This window comes from Rhamphochromis longiceps, linkage group LG17, assembly GCF_057381845.1.
Source record: "Rhamphochromis longiceps isolate RC_006_pf linkage group LG17, R_longiceps_female_GT1.1, whole genome shotgun sequence".
Lineage (NCBI taxonomy): Eukaryota > Metazoa > Chordata > Actinopteri > Cichliformes > Cichlidae > Rhamphochromis > Rhamphochromis longiceps.
The window spans coordinates 5,360,628-5,380,649 of NC_140573.1; the positions used below are offsets into that span (position 1 = coordinate 5,360,628).

Here is a 20,022-nt window from a genome sequence, read left to right on the forward strand (position 1 = left end):
TAACTACAATGACCTGGATGACTGAGAACCTTCACAGACCTAAGTGGACATAATTTAAAAAAAAGAAACAACAGCAAACCGGAAAAAAAGGATTGTAATACTGAGGGAAAAATGGCCAAGTATACAAATATTTGAAAGCATAATGTGGGGCTCTCTCACAACAATTAAGTTCCCTTTCCTCTAAGAAAACATTACAAAACACTTTCTCCCATATGGACCTTTAACATACATACAAAAACATCAGACACGGTTTCATTCTGCACTTGATTCGATTGATGGGAACAGAAAGTTCCAAAGTCCTTTAGTGCATCCTCCATCCATTTTCAACTGTGAGCGGATGGATTTTGCTAACGTTTCAATCATGATGCTGTCACACCAAAAAAAAGTTACAAACTAAGTACACATTAATGAAGTGATTAATGTTCATTTATCCTGACAGCTGTCAATCAAAAGCAGCAGCCACTTATGGTCATGTGTCTATCAACCCAAAGGTTCACTGGAGACGTGGTGTAGCACATATGAGGGAAAAGCAGAAAAAGATTGGATGTCTGTGAATGATCATTCACTATGGACTACTTTCTGATCGTCTGAGAAGCTCTCAGTGTGTGTGTGTGTGTGTGTCTTTAAGTGCTCTGCTCTTACTCCTCTTACATAACTCGGTAGAGAGGTACTTGGAGGAAGGCCTTTACAACTGTTACTGACACACATGCTGAACTTTGTCTTCATCAGCTTCAGAGATTTATAATTTAGAAGTCCCTGAGAGATGTCGAGATACAAAACCCCCGTGTCCTTCTAGCTTTTACATATCAGCTGAAGGGCATGCACAAGAAAACACTTAGAAAAATCAGACTGGTAGAATTTTCTACGCTGGTGCAGATCAGGCAGGGACTCAAATCAGAGATTTTTTTAATGGAATTGTAACCCTTTTAAAATGAATCATCCTCATTTTATTCACTGCAACTAAAATATGTTTTTACCATTTTGTTCTTTTGTATTTCAACATTTCTATACGTTCATATCTTTTTTAGAAAAGGATTTGTAAAAAGAAAAGGTGAATACCGTTGTCCTTGGTGCCACCATCTTCAATGGTCATTTGCTCAGCCAGTTCTGACAGAGACTCGTCGATGGTCTGACTGGGGCGGAGTGTTAATGACAGACGCTTCTTAATCCTCTTCATCTTTTCCATAACAGGGCAATGTGCGGCCTGCAGGACACACAAAAACACAGAGTCAGCTACAAAAGAATGCAACATTTAGAAGACTGCTTTCATCTGTGCTGTTATTTTGTGCATTCTTGTGCGATGTTGAAGATTTTGTGAGCACCCGTACAGTCCAAAATATCTCCGCTCATGAATAACTCAAAGCTCCTTTTAATCCAATATTCATTCACTTTGCAAATGCTTCAACAGTACATGAATAAACCATGAACGAAGCATGAATAAAGGATGACCATCATGCACTTGAACACAGCTGTTTTCACTTACACACACGCTCACGCATTCAAACGAGGAGAAATTAATGAGCGCTAATTGACAGAGTCAAATCAGTTTGCCGAGACACACGTACACGCTGTGCACGGCTGCGAGCGCCTGCCAGTGTTGTTCCAGACGAATGTATTTCTGTTGACGCAGCAGTTGTTCAGGTCACAGGAAACACCTTGCTCAATCTGCCTGAAGCCAGATCGTGTTCATTGTGTCGCTGCGGTATCGCCTCGTCAATGTGTGCGTGTGCATGAGTGTGAGTATGTGTGCGTGCACTTATGAGGCAGGCTGAGTGGAGGAAATGCAGTGAGGAAGCAGCGGCAGCAGAAATGCCCTGCCCATGCTGCCTGACCCTCGGCACAAAACACGCTAACCCCTGCCGTCACCATGCCTCTCTTTTCATTTCTCTCTCAAGGTCGTTAGCTCCCTTCATACTCTGGAGACCCCATCTGCCTGTCCACGCACGCACGCACACACACACGCGCACCTTCACTAATACATCATCCATGACACCGCACAGCGAAAATGGCTTCAGTCAATATCAGCACATGTGACTGTAACCTCACCAACACAAAACCATAATGTTTGTTTTGTGCGTTAACTAGGCCTGAGAAAAATATATATTGCAGCATCATCCCAGACTGCAGTGATGTGTGATCAATAAATGCTGAAGATTAAAAACTATTTAATCTTGGCTATAACACTGATCTCGCCCCCTTTGCTATCAGTAAATGCTAACCAACATTTAGTGATGCCGTTCGCACATCAACATCACACAGACGTTTTGCTACAAAACAGAGCAGGTTAAAGGCTGTTGAAGGTCTGACTGGAGTACCACTGTGTGTCAAATTACAATATTACTGACAATATAATTATGCAAAATAATACAAAAATAAAATATTTTTTAAAATAATTTATGCAAAATAACTTTAGGAACACTTAGTTCACTGTGGGTCTACCAGGTAAGCAGCAGGTAAAAACGTTACACCTACCAAGCTCTCAAGTGTTCTCAGTTACAATACATGCTTTCCTCCAACAAAAAACAATGTTTTTGTTTACTCCATACAGTTTGGCTAACAAGATGCAAAGACTAAAAATGAAAAGGCAGGAAGCAGAAACTATCACGACCATGAATGTCAGTAAAAAACACTTAAGTGAAACTAAATAAGTGCCAAAATTTTGCATAACTTTTCTTCTGTTCATTAATTGTGTTATGTGTTATTTTTAGTGCTGTCAGCGTTAATCTTGTTAAAATGACGTTACCGCCATAACCGCATTAACGCGACAAATCTCCATTAGCGAGTTACTGCAGATCGCCCGTGCTTGGGGCCGCACTGCATCAACGCGTTGGCCCAATCCAAGGAAACCGCGCCGTCAGCTGCAGTGATGAAGACGCTCCGCCGCCCCCTCGTGTTGAAAAGAGAGCTGAGTACAAAAGCAAAGCCGTCAATCTACCAGTCGAGCTACAACCGTAACCTATGGTCGCAAGCTTTAGGTAGTCGCCAAAAGAACAAGATTGTAGAAACAAACAGTGAAAATGAGCTTTATCTGAAAGGCGGCCGGCCTCTTACTCAGAGACAGTAAAGAGTGCAGTTGAGAGTAGGGCTGGGCCATATCATACTGTTCACAGTAATACCGGTATAATGTTGGGCAACAATAAGAAAATGAAATATCGCGATAGAATATGGGTAAAACGCGCATGCGCAGTGCCTTTGGTTTCATACGCACATGGCGAGAAAAAAAAGCATGGTGGCGACGGAGCATGAGAAGGACGAAAGCGGATCGTTGAATGAAACGGATGAACCAGAATTGGTTTGTAAAAATGCTGCAACTTCAGTGGTGTGGAACTGGTTTAGCTTTCGTCTGTCAGATACACAACAAAGCACTATTTTTGGTAGAGCATGCTAGCAGGCCGTCGTTATTACAGTGTTTTTTGGAAAATACGGCACACTTAAAATCAATCCTTTGATTTTTCTGAAAATCGACAGAGTCCCTTATAATCCCGTGCGCCTTATGTATGAATTCTGGTTGTGTTTACTGACCTTGAAATGATTTTATGTCGTACACGGCGCTCGAAAATCTGTCAAATGTTTTAGTACGACTTTGCTAAGCTACGAACCTGCACAGCTTGATGGATTGTTTGAGCATTACGGCTATCGTAGGCGGAGCCTCGCGGAGTGATACGTACTGTGCTTCATCATAATATTACCGTATTGTGTGCGTATAACCTGTTTTTAAGTTTTGCAGATATTATACATGGTTATGCTGAGGATATGTTGGCTAATTTCCACTGGAAATGCCTTTTGGTTAAACTGTCAGCAAGGATTTTGCATTTGCACTGTTAAATTTTCACATAACTTTAATGCACATAAAAACAGTGAAAATACATTGATGTTCTTTTGGGGTTTTTTGCACTAATAAAGTTGTGGAGTTGTAAAGTATTTTGTCTAGTGTCAATTATATCGTCAGTTATATTGTTATCGCAAACTTTCAAATGTATAAAATTATAATATAATAAAGTATAAATATTTTTGGTCATATTGCCCTGCTCTAATTGAGAGGTCCTCAAAGTAGAACCACTACTCCACACAGAAAGGAGCAGGTTGAGGTTATATCTCTCGGCTGGACTGGGGATGCCTCGGCATTCCCCTGGATAAGCTGGAGGTGATAAGGTGGCTGAGGAGAGGGACGTCCCCTCTTCTCTGCTTAGGCTGCTGCTCCCTGCGACCCAGGCTCAGATAAACAGATAAAAAGGATGGACTGATTGGTGCGTGCATGGATGTTGTTTCTTAAAAAGACTTTACTCATGTGAGTCACCAAAGTATATTTTCTATTTTTTAGCATTTGTTCCTACTATTGGACAGTTTTTGCCACCCCCACTGTTGCCACCCAGCTCTGGCTGTATTAGAACTAAAAAATAGTTGAGCTATTGCAAACATGCTAAGGTACTGCTCACAGAGATATTAGAGTTTTATTTTGGCAACTTCTTTTATTTATTGCTTTAGCATTTTTTAGAATAATTTCCCATCCAATCCGTCTATAGTGGGTTTGTGTTGAACTTTAAACTTAAATCTTTTAACGTGTGATTAGCCTCCTTTTCAAGAGGAAGTGTGTCATGCTAGCCCTGGTGGCTAAATCAGCATGTAGATCTCATGACTACAGACACAGATCCACAAGGGAAAACCCCCCACAAAACAAAACAAAAAAACAGACTTAAGTACACTGAAAATCCAGCTAGTTAAAGAAAAAAATATTTTTTCAATGCATAAATAAAATGACTGCATTGGAAAACACTCACACAAACGCATTCTCTCCCTCAGACACACACATTCAGTGTTATGAGATAAGCGCTCTTTGTCTCCCTTACAGAGAAGTGTAACAGAGCCGGGTTTTATCTCTGCAGCAAACCAAAACAAAGAACCTCATGTGACGTGTGTGTGTGTCTGAATCTGTGTGTGTGTGTGTGTGTCTGAATCTGTGTGTGTTGAAAATACAGCATCTGGCACATATGAGTGATGTGTGTGTGTGTGTGTGTGTGTGTGTGTGTGTGTGTGTGTGTGTGTGTGTGTGAGTGAGTGAGTGAGTGAGAGAGAGACGGGGGTGGGGGGTTTCAACATAAAAAACAAGCAATCTGCCAATGACAGAAAGACACTGAGGGAGTGCACCACAACTTTCTCTCTTTTTCATCATCAGCATTGCAAAAAAACCCCCCACTCTTTCTCTCTCTCTCTCTCACACACACACACGCACACACCTGTGATCCCCCATTCCTCTTGGATGCCTCCCAAGTGCATCCAAGGTAGTCTGGAGGAGGGAACTTCAAAGGACAGGAAGGTGGGAGGGGGAACTAGGGACGAGACCTAATTACTGGGCTAATTATTATACTCGCATTCTCCTCGATTCCTCGTCTTCCTTGCCTTATTTCCCCTTCTTTCCGTCTTCCCCCACTTCCACACGAGAATGAGGTAACAAAATGGAAAATATGGCTTTAGATTTGATTTCAGAGAGAAGTGGGTGAAAGTGTGAATTTAAAGAGGAGGCGGAAGAGTGGGAGGAGATGGAAGAGGACAAAATGGGCGAGAAGGAATAGGGGAGAGAAAGTGAGTTTATTTCAGTGAGCGGAGCCATAATGGAGCCTTTGTGTTTGGTTAAGAGCCATGAAATCACCCAAGTGACTGCAAGCGTGTACAGTACTGTCAAGAAAGATTCGCTGGTCGGGGTGGGGGTGTCCAGCCTGAAATTAGGTTTGGTTTCATTAGTACAATTTAGCATATCACAGGCTTGGGAATTGAAACTGCTAGCACTCCCGGTGACCACTGAAGTGTGATTCCCAAATCCTGCTAGTCCATGTTCTCATTGTAATTACACAATATTTATTCACTAAAAACAAGTGCTCTTTAGAGCCTACCCAGTTAAGCTTACATGATGAGTGTATGTTTTTCCTTTTAACTGTGTTTTTATGGCATACTAGGGTGTCCTGCAATACTAAAGGGGGGATTTTACATAGCCTATATGTTTATTGTTAATTCTATTACAACACTGTTGCATGGTTCAAAGTATAAAACAATCCTATCAAGGGCCTTCAAGCTGTTTTAGCTCCACCTTCCTTCTGATTGACTGCCACTCGCAAATAAAAGGTTTTAACAGTCGGTGGGTACAACCTGCAATGACCATATTAGGAATATCCACTCTGACTGACATCACAGTAAGAGTAGAAAATACTTTCTGAAGCTGAGCCTTCAGTTTTTGCTGCACAGGGAATTCCTTCTACATGTGGTCACCTGAGTATTTAAAACTCGGGCCATGTTTAATATAAGCTACTTTTAACCCGCTGAGTAATTCTACATGTGTTTCACAATAAGGAAATAAGGAAAAGTATAACTGAGGTGTCTGTAGCTCAGAAGGTAGAACAGGTCATCTACTGATCGGAAGGTCGGTGGTTCAATCCATGGCTCTCTGCATGCCAAATATCCTTGGGAAAGATATTAAACCCAAGGATATAAAAGTTGCTCTCCAATGCATCTCTCCATCGGAGTGTTAATGGTAGTTAGAAAGCACTCGAAACAGTCCACGTGTGAATAGGTGAATGTGGCATGTTGTATAGAGCGCTTTGAGTCCTCTGGGAGAGGAGAAAAGCACTATATAAGAATCAGTCCATTTCCCTTTTGCTCCAAGTCCAATAACAGGCAACTGCAGCACAATCCCAACTATTATACTTAAAATCGTATGCATCTTGCCGCCCCTCCAGTTTAATTATGTGATAATTTTGCAGCTCTCTCTATAAGTATAAAAAAAACCCTTGAAAATTAGTTTTTTAAAATAAAATTCGGCTAACTAATACAGAAGACATTTCCTGCATGTCTGCATATAAGCTCAACACATCAAGAAAAGGTCACCGTGTAGCGCTATCCAGCAATTAAACTTTCTAATGCAATTAACAGCAGAAAAAAATGATGTCTGTATGATGTGATCTTACTGGCTACTTGCCATGCTGGAGCATTTGTTTATGTTGACTTTCAATCAGAGGGAGAAAAACAAAGCATGGGATCCAACACTCAGTTAGGCAACACATGATGTCACTCCATTCAAAGTGAATGAGAAGCGAGAGCATTGAAAGCTGAAAGCCATCTGTGTGAATCCTCCCTCAGTACCCTAGAATGGACCACTGTTTTCTTGCTATCTGCTCTAAATCAGACACATACATTTTCAAGTTCACTCAGTCCATTTGCTTCCAGTCCCACTTGGTAATGTGTGGATCAACCACTCGGGGCAGATAACACATCAAGCACAACAGACTAACAGCTGGTGTGCAGAATATTTACAGCACAACTAAATGGAGGATTTAAACAGGATTTATTCAGTGACATTGCCGTTCCTGTTATTAATATTGTTTGTTCCCTAATTCACGCAGTCACTGACTGCATTTCCCCAAACTGAAGCCCTGTTCTCAAGGCCATTATTTAAGAGGAATTATTTAGTTTCAGCTTATCATTTACTGTCAAAGTGAATTCTGATCCTACTAAAAACATTAACTATACTTATGTCAATTTTTTGAAGTCTGTGCATACGCTTCAGAGCCTAAGCTGTTGTACAAACACCATCAGATGCTATTTTTATCAGCTTATGTCAAAAACGAGCTGTCCTTTAATACTCCTCTCCATTCTATAAATGTTTACAGACGTGACAGAATCGGAGCAGGAACAATGAACAGAAGGTTAAATAGTCACCAGCACCGCTTCTTCTCAAAGGGAAAAACAACAGCTAATATTGTTAAAGCAGTTTCTCAAAATAGAGCCTCTCATATGAGAATCACAACTGCTTTTAAAATAGATAAAATCATCAGTTTCTTTTTGGAGAGCGGACATAAAGGAGCCAGGACTGAACGGGACCCAAACGGGAAAGTGATGTCACATGCCACACTGATCTGCTTATTAATGATTAAGTTTTATTTGTGGTTCATCCCTCAAGGATTATCGAGTCATTGTGTGAGCTTTTGGGTTTGTGTGATGAACTGCCTTTTGACTAGGCCATTCTTACAAAACAGAAAGTCTCAATGGGACACAGTAATAACTTGGTACTGATGTAAATGGTCTAAAACAGCAAAATCTCCCGATACAAAACCAAAACGTTCAGATTTTACCTTTTATTTCTGTTTTTTAAAATCCCAAAAATGCTTGTGTTCAAAATTAGAAATGCATATGGTGAATAAACTAAATGATTAAACATTCCTACACTTGCTAGACAGAACCAGACAAAGCAGTCAGTAAGCAAACCATTCATATTTAATCCATTGTCCAGATGATGCCATCTATTTGGGACATTTTAGAGGACGGGATGTTTATTTTTAAATATCTGTAAAAATTTGGGATTATGTTAACCACTAAAATTTGGCTGGCTGGATAATTATACATGTTTCTGTTTAATTTAGCTTTATATGAACTACAATAATAATTATAGCTACTTAAGAGCTTTTGAAGGTCAAATATGTAGCCTGAATTTTTTGGCGTACGCACTTACTAAAAATGATCCCTAACAAATACAAATACTCCTCTTTTACCTCCACTACTGTGGTGTCGATGCTGGTGCCTAAATTAGAACCAGTTTCCTGCATTTCCACAGAAAACGGGCTTAGAGTCGTTGCCAAAAGCAGGCACAGGCAAGGCACCACAAAGCTTTGTGCTCACAGTGAATGACATTTGATAGAAAATACAGTACATATCAATTTTGGAAGATTTCTTTAGTTTTCTACATGTAAAAAAAAGTGTCTTGTAGCTTAGGTTTTAAAGCTAGGAACATGGAGAAGCCCAAGTATTACTCATTTAGTCACTCTTTGCTTTTCTCCTTTTATGTATAGCGTTGATCAAAGTGGCCTGTAATCTTTGATGTGACACGTAAGCTTAACGTTGCCGTCATCCAAACCGTTCACATTATCTAACACCGCATCTGTTTCACAACATTTCCTTTATTTGCAGATTGTGTAATAATTCAATTGTCGAGTGACATCTATCTGGCTCTCTGCTCCATTTCTCCCACATTTGCAGGCTGCTCGCTGCCTACAGATGGTGGAAGTCACAGCTCTTTGAATGAGATGGTGACAAGCGCCATAGTCGGACAAGTTTATATGGAAAACAAAATACAAATCGCCCAAAACAAAGCTCGAAGGCGAAATCCAACCTCGCGCAGGTGCTGACTTTTCATTTTCCTTCATTTACCACTTAGGATAAAAGATGCGTATGTCTGCCTCGGGCTTCCTTACACCACTCATATCATCAGATCACAGCAGGGCGCACACAGACACCAGGGAGTTTCCCCTCACACTGCTGGTATACGTTACAATCAAAGTACCACCATCTGTCTTACACGATGTGCACGAGGACAAAGACTTCAAACAGATGAAAGGATGTCCCTTCCCTAAAGCCAACAGGGTGGATGAATCCCTACATCTCACTAAAACCACTTTGAAATCTGCCAATCTTTGTTTTGGAGGCTTTTAAACACCAACGAAAATTAATTAAAGAAAAATTATTCTGATCTGCAAGCATAGTGTCACTGCAAAACTATTAGCACTGTCATCAGCTTTCAAGCATGCATTTTATCTAAAGCCTACTGAGTACAGTCACAAGTATGTGTTTGTGAGCCTATAAGAAAACACACACACACACACACACACACACAGAGAGAGCATCAGTGCTATTGCCCAGCGCAGTGGGCGCTTTTCACTGAAAGACCCTTTGTTTTGTTTGTCTAAAAACTGAAAAAAGGAGCTTCAGCATGACTGACCCAGAGGGCTGAGCTGAAATAACCCTGTATGTGTGTGCCTGCAAGTGCACAAAAGCTTGCAATGTTAATGAATGGGAAATGACCAATGAGCATGAATGAAAGCATGCCTTTGGGTGATGAAGAGATGTAGGAGGAAAACAGGAACAAGTGAGAACGGTTTCGGTGGGGATAAAAAGTGAAGTGAGATTGAAGTTAGCTTTTCTAGTTGACACCAGAATCACCCACATGGTCATTTGCAATGCTAATGTTAATGCACCATCACAGCACTTCAGAGTGCTGAGTAACAGGAAGAATGTAGTATGATCGGAAAAAGAAGAACGAACTTCTTGCAGCAGCAAATCGAAGTGATCTGTAATCTGTTGTGCCATGTGTTAAGTGAGTTGTACTGTACATTGTGACTGAAAATGCTCCAATTTAGATAAAATGTGATGTAACGAGAGTCTATAACCATGTTTCTGCTTCCATCTCTAAAATAATATACAGAGGAACAGAAGCATGTCCACAGGCTCTCAGTCGCAAAATGTATATGCTAAGAGGATGCTGTGTACAATTTCAGTTCAGCACAATTTCAGTTCAGCCCCAACCTTCACAAATGAGGTTGGGGCAGATGGCTGCTCCTCTTTGAGTCAAGTTCTGTCAAAGGTTTCTTCCTGTTTAAAAGGAGTTTTTTCTTCCCACTGTCACCGAGTGCTTGCTCCTAAGGGGTTTTCTCTATAGAACAAAAAAAAAAAAAAAAAAAAAAAAAAATGTGTGAAGCTAACAGTAAAGTGCTAACAGTGAATATGTATCTATAGCAGGGGTAGGCAACTCCAGGCCTTGGGTTCTGGTGTCTTGCAGGTTTTAGATATCTCCCTGTGTCAACACACCTGAATCAAATGATTAGTTCTTTACCAGGGCTCTGGAGAACTTCAAGACATGTTGAGGAGGTCATTTAGCAATTTAAATCAGCTGCGTTGTATCAAGGACACATCTAAAATCCCAGGACACCGGCAGTCGAGGCCTCAAGTTGCCTACCCCGATCTATAGTATTATGTGACGTGTGTGATTAAAACCCATTACCTGCATCATACACTGACCAACCCTCTCCTTTTTTGAAACCAGTTTCCTTCACTTTCACAGCTGTCCCGTCACGTTATCGTCTCCCCAATAAAACCTTAGTTGTGTTTTGAGATTTGCTTTTTTTTCCTACTTCCATTTTGTTGTATTCAACTTTTTGGGTGCTTTTGCAACACTTTTTCTATGTGCAGATGTTTTCTTAAGTTGCAGTGTATTTGACCTCTCAGGTCCACCTTAGCACCGTTTCTCAATTGATAATTAGAAAAGTTTGCACATATAAACGGAAGTTTGATGTTGCAATAAAGTCTTCACATGTTTTGGCACAGACAGATCAACATTTTCCTTAAACTTAAATTAGCTTTCAAAGATTTCCTGCAGCAACCTGGGAGACGCAGCTCTGGGGCAACAATGAGGAACAGCTCAAAGTTTGGCGTTAGAAGCTAAATTAATGTTAAAATTCTAAGTGTTGCTCTTTTCAAATCCACCAAACGTTGTTAATAAAAAATAGGAGACCTTGAAGAAATTGTAGGTTTTCACTTTTGCACAGTTGTGTGGCTTTGGTTAGTCAACTAACCAATTAAAATACCAAAGCCACACAATAACACCACCTAACTAATAACAGAGGAAGCAGTAGCAGAAAACTGCTGTGTTTTATGAGATAAAGTGACTTTTTTGTCACTGGGGTCTGGAGGTATCTAACAGCTTTACTTCTTTGTTGGAAAGAGCTGTCTGACGCTACGTAAAGTGATAAAGATGTTCTAAATATAGTGTACACTTAAACCAGCATTGATTCTTTTAGGTGGCTCTAATCTATTTTGCTCCTGTCTGCTTGGGGTCTTACCTGCAGCCCTGTACTGTAAGTAACTTACCGCTCAGAATCGTACTGCAAAGATATAAAACTGCCCCAAAATGAGCAAAAACAGGATATGCTTATTTTAAACATCAGATGGTTTTTACAAATTTTCCTGACAGTGCAGCTGCTCCTGACTGAGACACCAACTGCTTTTGACCAGCATGTTTAAACAAAAGTGATTTTCATATCTCACATGTCATTTTTGTATTGTGTAAGGCCATTCAATCTAAAAATACTGAGCTATAATTTCTGTTCCCCACTGCCCAGCCCTCAATTTAAACACTGTGTTTATCAAGGTCTTGTGTATAGTGCAGCGTAGGATGAAGCATGGCATTCACATAGCTTTGACATCATCAGTAATCCAAGTGAGACAGGATTAAGCCCGAAGATGAAGCTTCAATTTACTAAGTGATCTTCATTATGACCTTCAGCTACAGCCTAACCTGAACAGAGCAGAGAGTCCAGAGTGTGGAGAACTAATCTTAGCATATAAAGAGTGAAATCTGGAGCAGGGCAGCAGAATTAGATTGATTTCAAGGCTGAAGAGCTGCAGACTAAGGCGGAGCAGTGTGAGGATTGGATGAGAGAGTAAGAGAGGCTGTTGGGAGATGTAGACAAGACGATGAACTTTGATGGGGTCAAAATTTTTCCCACGGTATCAACAGTGATAAAGTATTTTCCTGGGTATCGGTATCAAGTTTGAAATTCTAACATCGTGACAATCCTACTAACAGGTGTGATTACATATCCCTTCTGGCATGGGCTATCCTCGAGAAAGAGTTACATGTAGGCCACTAAGACTTACATTAACAAATTTAAAATTTTAAGTGTAGAAACAAAAAAAAAAAAAAAAATACTGTATTGTTTTTTCGCCCAAGAAGAGTAAAACAGTTCATATAAAATGATCAAATGTGATCATATCAGTTAAATGGATGTGAAAGTGTACCTGACAAATATCTCAGTTTGGTTTATGCTTCTAGTGTCTACCTACTGTATCAAAACAGTCCACGCTTAATTGCTTCCATTAAAAACAACTAAGTGATAATCTATGACAGAGAGACATAAACAAAATGTGATCCTGAAAGGAGAGAGAAAGAACAAGGAAGAGAGGAAGAAGAAGAACGCAGATCTTGAGGCATAATGGGGGAGATGGAAAGAATGAAGATAAAGATTGAGAGGAAGAGTGCGTTGGAGTTAATTTTAGGTGAGAAAAAAAAAATGCCGCAGGGTCTGTCAGCTGAATACACACACAAACAAACATATGTTAACACAGCACATAGAGCACCATTACCCCATAGCTCTTTTTGCCACATGACACACAAAAACAAAACAAAAAAAAACAAAACAAAACACAAAGCCCACAGGCCACAAAACATACAAGGAACTCAGCTGACAGAGACACACACATCCATGCACAGACGCACACACTCACGATTTGACTGCACGCCCAGACACTCCAGTGTCATCTGTTTGCAACAAGAGGAGGGTGAGCTTCAAAGAAACAAACACGCTGCATGTGTATGTACGTCTGTGCAGGGAGGCCGGTAAGCCTGAGGTCACACCAAAGGCAATACACCTTATCCGTCTTCCAATTACAAAGCGGCGATCGCGTGCAGGATAGATTATCCTCTTATCAGTTGTTCACACCAGCATTGTAATCAGTCCACAAACACACACACATACTCTCTCTCTCTCGGTAGGCGGCAGAGCCATCAGCAGCACGTAGACTGCTCTGGTGCAATCTAGGTAACTGTATACAATTCAACACAAACACGAACACTGACGTAAGCAGAGTGGAGCATGGCTTGAAAATGAACCACATTTTCTAGAGTATTTTTTTTTTGTTTAAAGTTGGACTCCTCAATGTTTTCATATAAAAGGAATGCAATTACCAGATGTACTATGATGATGTACATCATAGTAATGAACATGAATTTAATCACTCAGCTCTTTTTGTTACTGTATTAAACAACTGTTTTTCACAGGGAGGCTGACTCCAAAGAATTTGTCAGTGTGCACTCAGATGTTAAAATGTCCAACAAAAGGGCATTAAAAATGTTTACAGCCTTACATAAAGAAGGTCACGAAAACTGTATGTCAGTTTTGTGATTTTTTTTTTGTACTGTGTATAGTGCCTTGCACCTAGAAGCTATTTTCTGATGCTGCCTTACAGTATCATACAGGTGTGAGAAATCCTGAGATCAGCGGGAATGTACAAACAGAAGAATTATGAAAAGCCAGAGATCACTACAGGTTTCAGAAGTTTGGGTGGCACTTCTTCAAATAGCAAAGCAAAATAAAGTCAGATGCAAACTCCCCTGTAGCCCCCCTTCCACCACAAATGCAATCTGTATTTTCATTATCTTCATGGACAATCAACCAAAATGTAAGGATTCCCAAAAAAACCATTTGTCTCATGGGTGGATTCTATGACGAGCAACCCACATTTTTTCAACTGTTATTACACGACTTTACATGACAGAATTAGCTGGTGCCTAATACAGCTACTGGTTTCCCACATTGCTCCTGAGTTCACAAAAAACAAACAGGCAGGCACCTGGTGCTGTTTCAGTAAGTGTTGCTGCTCTCTGTGTCCTCTTCCACTCACACACACAATCTGTTTTGTTTGTGTAGTGAGCGTGATTGTCATCTAGTGCAATCTGCAACTAGTAGTTTTATTTCCCATGAATGATGTTTGTGTGGCCTCGTTTAGCTCATTGTTGCATGTACTTGCATAAATAGGTGACTTGTTACTAGGGCTGGGCTATATCATACCGTTCACGGTAATACTGGTGTAATTTTGGGCAACGATAAGAAAATGAAATATCGCAATAGAATATGGGTAAACGCGCATGCGCAGTGCCTTTGTTTACATACTCACATGGCGGTGACGCAGAATGAGAAGGACGAAAGCAGATCGTTGAATGAAACTGATGAACCAGAATTGGTTTGTAAAAATGCTGCAACTTCAGTGGTGTGGAACTGGTTTAGCTTTTGTCCATCAGATACACAACAAAGCACTATTTTTGGTAGAGCATGCTAGCGGACCGTCGTTATTGCCGTGTTTTTTGGAAAATACGGCACACTTAAAATCAATCCAATTCTGAAAATCTACAGTGCCTCTTATAATCCTGTGTGCCTTATTGTATGAATTCTGGTTGTGTTTACTGACCTCGAAACGATTTTATGTACACAGCGCTTGAAAATCTGTCAAATGTTTTAGTACAACTTTAGTACGACCGTATTGTGTGTGTGTGTGTGTGTATAACCTCTTTTTAAGTTTTGTGGATATTATACATGGTTATGCTGAGGATGTCGGCCAATTTCCACTGGAAATGCCTTTTGGTTAAACTGTCAGCAAGGAATTTGCATTTGCACTGTTACATTTTTATATAACTTTAATGCACATAAAAAACAGCTGCTTGTTTAAGTGAAAATACATTATTAGTGCAAAAAAACCCATCAAAGTTGTGGAGTTGTAAAGTATTTTGTCTAGTGTCAATTATGTCGTCAGTTATATTGTTATCGCAAATTTTCAAATGTATATCGTGATAAATATTTTTGGTCATATCGCCCTGCTCTACTTGTTACTACTGACTTGTAGAAGTGTGCTCCAAAGCCAACCACAGCTTTAAATTTTGTTTAAGTTCTGCTTTCTATGGCCTGCTACACAGTACAACAGGAAGCCATAAACAGACATTTTAAGCTCACTTATGTATTGATGTACTGTTGAGAAAACTGGTTTAGCTCAATGAGCAGGTGACCTGGACGGACTCAAACCCGGACGCAGCTGGTCCGGGTTTGAGTCCGTCCTGCTTTGCCCCATGTCTTTCACTCTCAACTCTTGGAGATCTTTTTAAGGCAGCAAAAAAAAAAAAAAGTATCCGTTTGTATTTCCAAAAACTAAAAGGACACTAACCACCTGCTGTCAATTCTCTTTTTCAATTTGCTCCTCCAGCTACTACGCTGACACTTCAAACTACACAATAACAATGTGTTTGAAAACAACACCTTCCTTCTTCTCGGTCCTACTGTTATTCCTCCTGCTATGTGATGCTCATCCGTCTTAACGTTCACCAGATTAACCAGGGTTAACAAGAAGCTTCCGGTCTAACTGGCATGCATGCATGCATGCACACACACACACACACACACAGCTGGATGAACGCAACACTCAAGAATGTGTATTTTCCTGTGTGGATGTTTGGTTGGTCCAAACAGATGGCACATTCCAGCAGAGAGAAGACAGGGAATTATGCGATGTTAAGATTACATGCAAGCACTCACACAAAACAAAAACAGAACTAAAGAAATAATACAAAAAAATAAAAAATACAACAACACACAAACACACAAAAAAACATTCTTCCCAATGATGATTTATTCTGCCACAAAAATAAATATATGTGCTATATATTTGCACATAGTAATGATAATGCAACAACAGTGCTGTATCTGACCAATGAGTCACAGACCAGTGTTGGGCACTGTCAGTCTGTGTCCCACAGAGTTTAAAAACAAGCAAAATATAGCCACATTTTAAAGCTTTTAAATTCATTTCAGTTGCATAAATGCAACAGCAGCTAGAGTGACCCACATCTGATGACAAAATACAAAAACACTGCTTAACTGCTGACAGCTTTGAGGTAGCCTTTCATATAGGGCTGCTCAATTAATCGAATTTTAATCACGATTACGATCTGGGCTTTCAACGATCATTAAAAATGACTGAGCCGATTATTAGCCCCTCCCTCATTTATCCGTGACACCTTAAAGACCGGTCCGTGAAAATATTGTCGGGCATAAACCTGTCCGTGGCGCAAAAAAGGTTGGAGACCGCTGATTAAGAGGACCCGAGGGAAGCTCTGAAAGCTAAGCAGAAGTTATTAGGAGAGGAGAGTGACTGCCGTTGGTTGAAAAGAGAGGTAAAAAAAAAACTTCAGTGGTGTTGCACACTATTTTATATTATTTTTTAAAGTCATTATTCAATACATTGTTATTGTTAACCCTTTAAAGCCGGTCAGAGCAGCACGCTCTGTTTTGTGTAACTATTTTTAAATCCCTGTAGAACATGAACCGTGTAAGCTAGCGCAATAATTTGTTTTGCATATGAAACTTACATCTTATGCCATCAGCTTGTACTCGGTCACGGTTTCCTCCCACATAAATTGCTTGCAGGAACAAAAACATAATATTCCAGAAACACGCTTTGCCGATCAGCTGTTCGTAACACTTCGCACATTGAAACAGACGTCACCGCTAACTATCACATGTCCGCCATTTCCTGCCCGAAACCGGAAGTGATGTCATTTTTGCGGAAAATGTAGTTTTTTTTTACTTGTAGGCCTTAAAAGCCTATACTGGTCATGTTTGACTTTTCTGAATAGTTTCTGGGATGCTTAGAACTCGAATTGCACTGCTGGAAATAGTTTATTTTGATGCACCTGCTGTTTTCTTTGCAAATTTGCATCATAGGATTGTTTTTGTTTTTCCTGCAGTATATAAAAATTGCTGTATCTCCAAAATAAAACTATGAAGACACTCAAAATAAACTTTTTTGTATTTAAAGTTTTGAGGGATAAACCTCTTAAATTTCTCCAAGTAGAAATATATGTTAAAAAACAAAAACAATTTTCAATTTTTTTGTAGTTTATTGCACTTTTTTGCAATTAATGTAGTTACTATGGACTTAATGCATACATATTATTAAAATATGGGCTATAACAGTTGTATAGCAACTTGAAATGCTCCCACAAATGGCACTACAACATGTAAAAAAATAATATAAGCTCTGGCAGACTTGGTTCTATGGTAGGTCTTAAAGGGTTAAATAAATATCGTCAAATAATCGCGATCTTAATTTCAGTGAAAATAATCGTGATTATCATTTTTGCCATAATCGAGCAGCCCTACTTTCATATGTGTAAAACAGAACTCTAATCCTCCCTACTTCCATCTGCTCCTCCTCTTCGACTCTGTCTTTTGAATGGGTTTCTGTCACGCATCCCCCCCCCACACACAGTTTCTAGAACCACCTTCATTACCCCAAGGCCTTTGGAAACAGGTGTTCCCTGCCTGAGGTGCATGTTACTTACAAAATTCACCAGGCAGCCAGAGATGCAAAATTCTCCATAAATTGATTAAAATGCACATTTGCAGGCTAAAGAATTTTTCATGTCAACTTCTGTCGCAGCAGTGCCCCCAAGCATGGTTGAAATTTGTGGTTGCTGGAGATCAAAACTAGACAATACATCATTAAATCATCTTTTTTGTGTGTGACTTTCATATGCAATATCTTTAATGCCTACATCCTGACATTTTTAGAAACTTGTCATATGTTACAGCTGGATGGTACCTACATCTCTGCCAAAAGCTAACATATAAGAACTGTAAAAACAACACTGTGGTTTCCCACAGGTTCTGTGGCACTCTGTTATAAGAGTCAGAATCAGAATCAGAATACTTTATTCATCCCGAGGGAAATTAGGGGTTACAGCAGGCAGCACGCTAATGGCGCATGCGCACTCACAAAGGAACCTTCTGACCAACTTTACACAAGCATGTTACTGTGCCTTGCTGTAAAGCCCCTATAGCCTCTTACCAACATTATATGCAGGAGATAGCTCTGTATTTACTGTACCTAGAGATGGTAAGGAAACTAATTTATGGCGGCGTTTCCTAAAGATTTCAGACTCCACATCCGAGTCTACTGCAGTGATTAGATTTGGACATGCACTTATTTGCAGAAACCAGATCCGCTTTTCGTTTCTTTCTGCCACCCCTCTGTACCTAATAACCGCTTCAGTTTTCAGAAAATAACTCTGCATGTCTTCTACCCTAACACATAATGTTGAAGACCAAAGACCTGCTACTCCTCATTTTCTTTCCCTGCTGCCAGCAATCAGGAAACATGATGGAACAAATTTTCTATTTCTTGCCTCGATGCAACTCTGCCAAATTCATGGTGGATGACTGTTTTCTGACTTTATCTTGTGCCCTTAATACCCAGTGCTCACAGCTGTGATGTACTTCTCTGAGACCTGAAGGTTGCACTGCAAAGCAAGATCAATGGGTTTGTTGAGCCTAAAACCAGTTTTCAGTGTCAGAGCGTGAATTGCCCTGAAGTGCCACATTTCAGTAGTTATTCTGCAGATGGTCCATTTTCTACAGAGAAGCACATCTAATGACGCATTAAAACAGCCCCTTTTATTGAGCCCACGCACAGCCTGATTGTGGAAAGTTGTATCCGTTATCTCAGACTGGGATTTTAGGTTTCTTCAGGCTAGATAATACAAAGAAAGCCAAGCTATGTCAAACTTCTTTTGTAGTACACACCACTGCTGTCAGTAAAAGCTTCTGTGTTTTACTACTCATCGTGGAGTGTTTCTTTAGTGTGATTACATAAGATTATCAGCATCCACAGCCATCTGACCTCTCAAATAAAGATGAAGGGGACACTTGCTCATGCTAATGCAGAGAACAGCTCCAGAAATAGGAAGAGGAGTACGGCGAAACTTGACTCCTTTCAGCAACATGTCACAGAAGAATCGTTAAAAGTGGCTAAATTAAAAAGCATCATGGCCTGAGTATTTACGCTCTAGGTTTCATAAGCAACTACGGTCCAATTTCTGTGTCTGTTTCCTGTGAACTTTCGGTGCACTTTGCTGGCATTGATTGCAGATAACGCCTATCTGGGAGGCAATGATTAACCCGACGGGAAGAAAGCGGGATAATTAGAGATTCCTGCTCACGATTAAAAGGGAAACTCAATTTTAGAATGAGAGTGGAATTTAAAGTTAAAGTAGGCAGCCGGCTAAAAAGAGGGCAATGAGAACACAGTTACACAACCTTGAAATTCAAAGAGCTCACGGGTTTGATGCTCAAGAAGGAGAATCGTTACCGATGGTGAATAATGTCGACTGTCGTGTCCTTGTTGTGATTATGTGAAATGTTGGAAGAATTGTTTGTGAAAAGTAGGCAGATGGTGAGAGTTGTGTAGGACGGGATGAACTAAACAGCAGAACATCAACTCCAGCTGACTAATTGGCATCAACACTGTGCCACTTTTCTCTGGGCACAAATCAGCTACTCGTACAACGTTGCATTCCAAAAATCCAATTTCAACTTGACAAGCGGAACAGCTAAATGTCTTTATGTTTCAACCTAGAAACACAAATCCATCTGCTTTACTGATGGTATACAATATGACTACTGAGCTACAGCGCCATTATATCAACAGAGAGCAACTGGGAGATGTTGGAAGTAGTCTGAATCCCACCTCTTGACCTTGTAGCCTTTTTAGATCATCACCTGAGTGCAGTGCTCTGGGGCCTGTCCCTGTGACGAAGCAGTG

At 40.2% G+C, this 20,022-nt stretch overlaps 1 protein-coding gene across 3 annotated transcripts in view; it reads right to left on the reverse strand.

The window, feature by feature from the left end:
* The window catches only part of cdk17 (cyclin dependent kinase 17), a 57,014-nt gene that overhangs the window by 29,715 nt on the left and 7,277 nt on the right, over positions 1-20,022 (reverse strand). The window contains exons 1-2 of one of the 3 annotated variants that reach the window (XM_085387251.1): positions 16,790-16,906; positions 1,060-1,204 (exon numbers count right to left, since the gene is read on the reverse strand). In XM_085387251.1, coding sequence (XP_085243377.1) covers positions 1,060-1,186 — 127 coding nt within the window. In that variant the 5' untranslated portion in view covers positions 1,187-1,204; positions 16,790-16,906. Of the gene's footprint in view, positions 1-1,059; positions 1,205-2,743; positions 2,766-16,789; positions 16,907-20,022 lie in introns of those variants that run through there. The other 2 variants (XM_085387249.1, XM_085387250.1) reach the window with 2 other exon arrangements.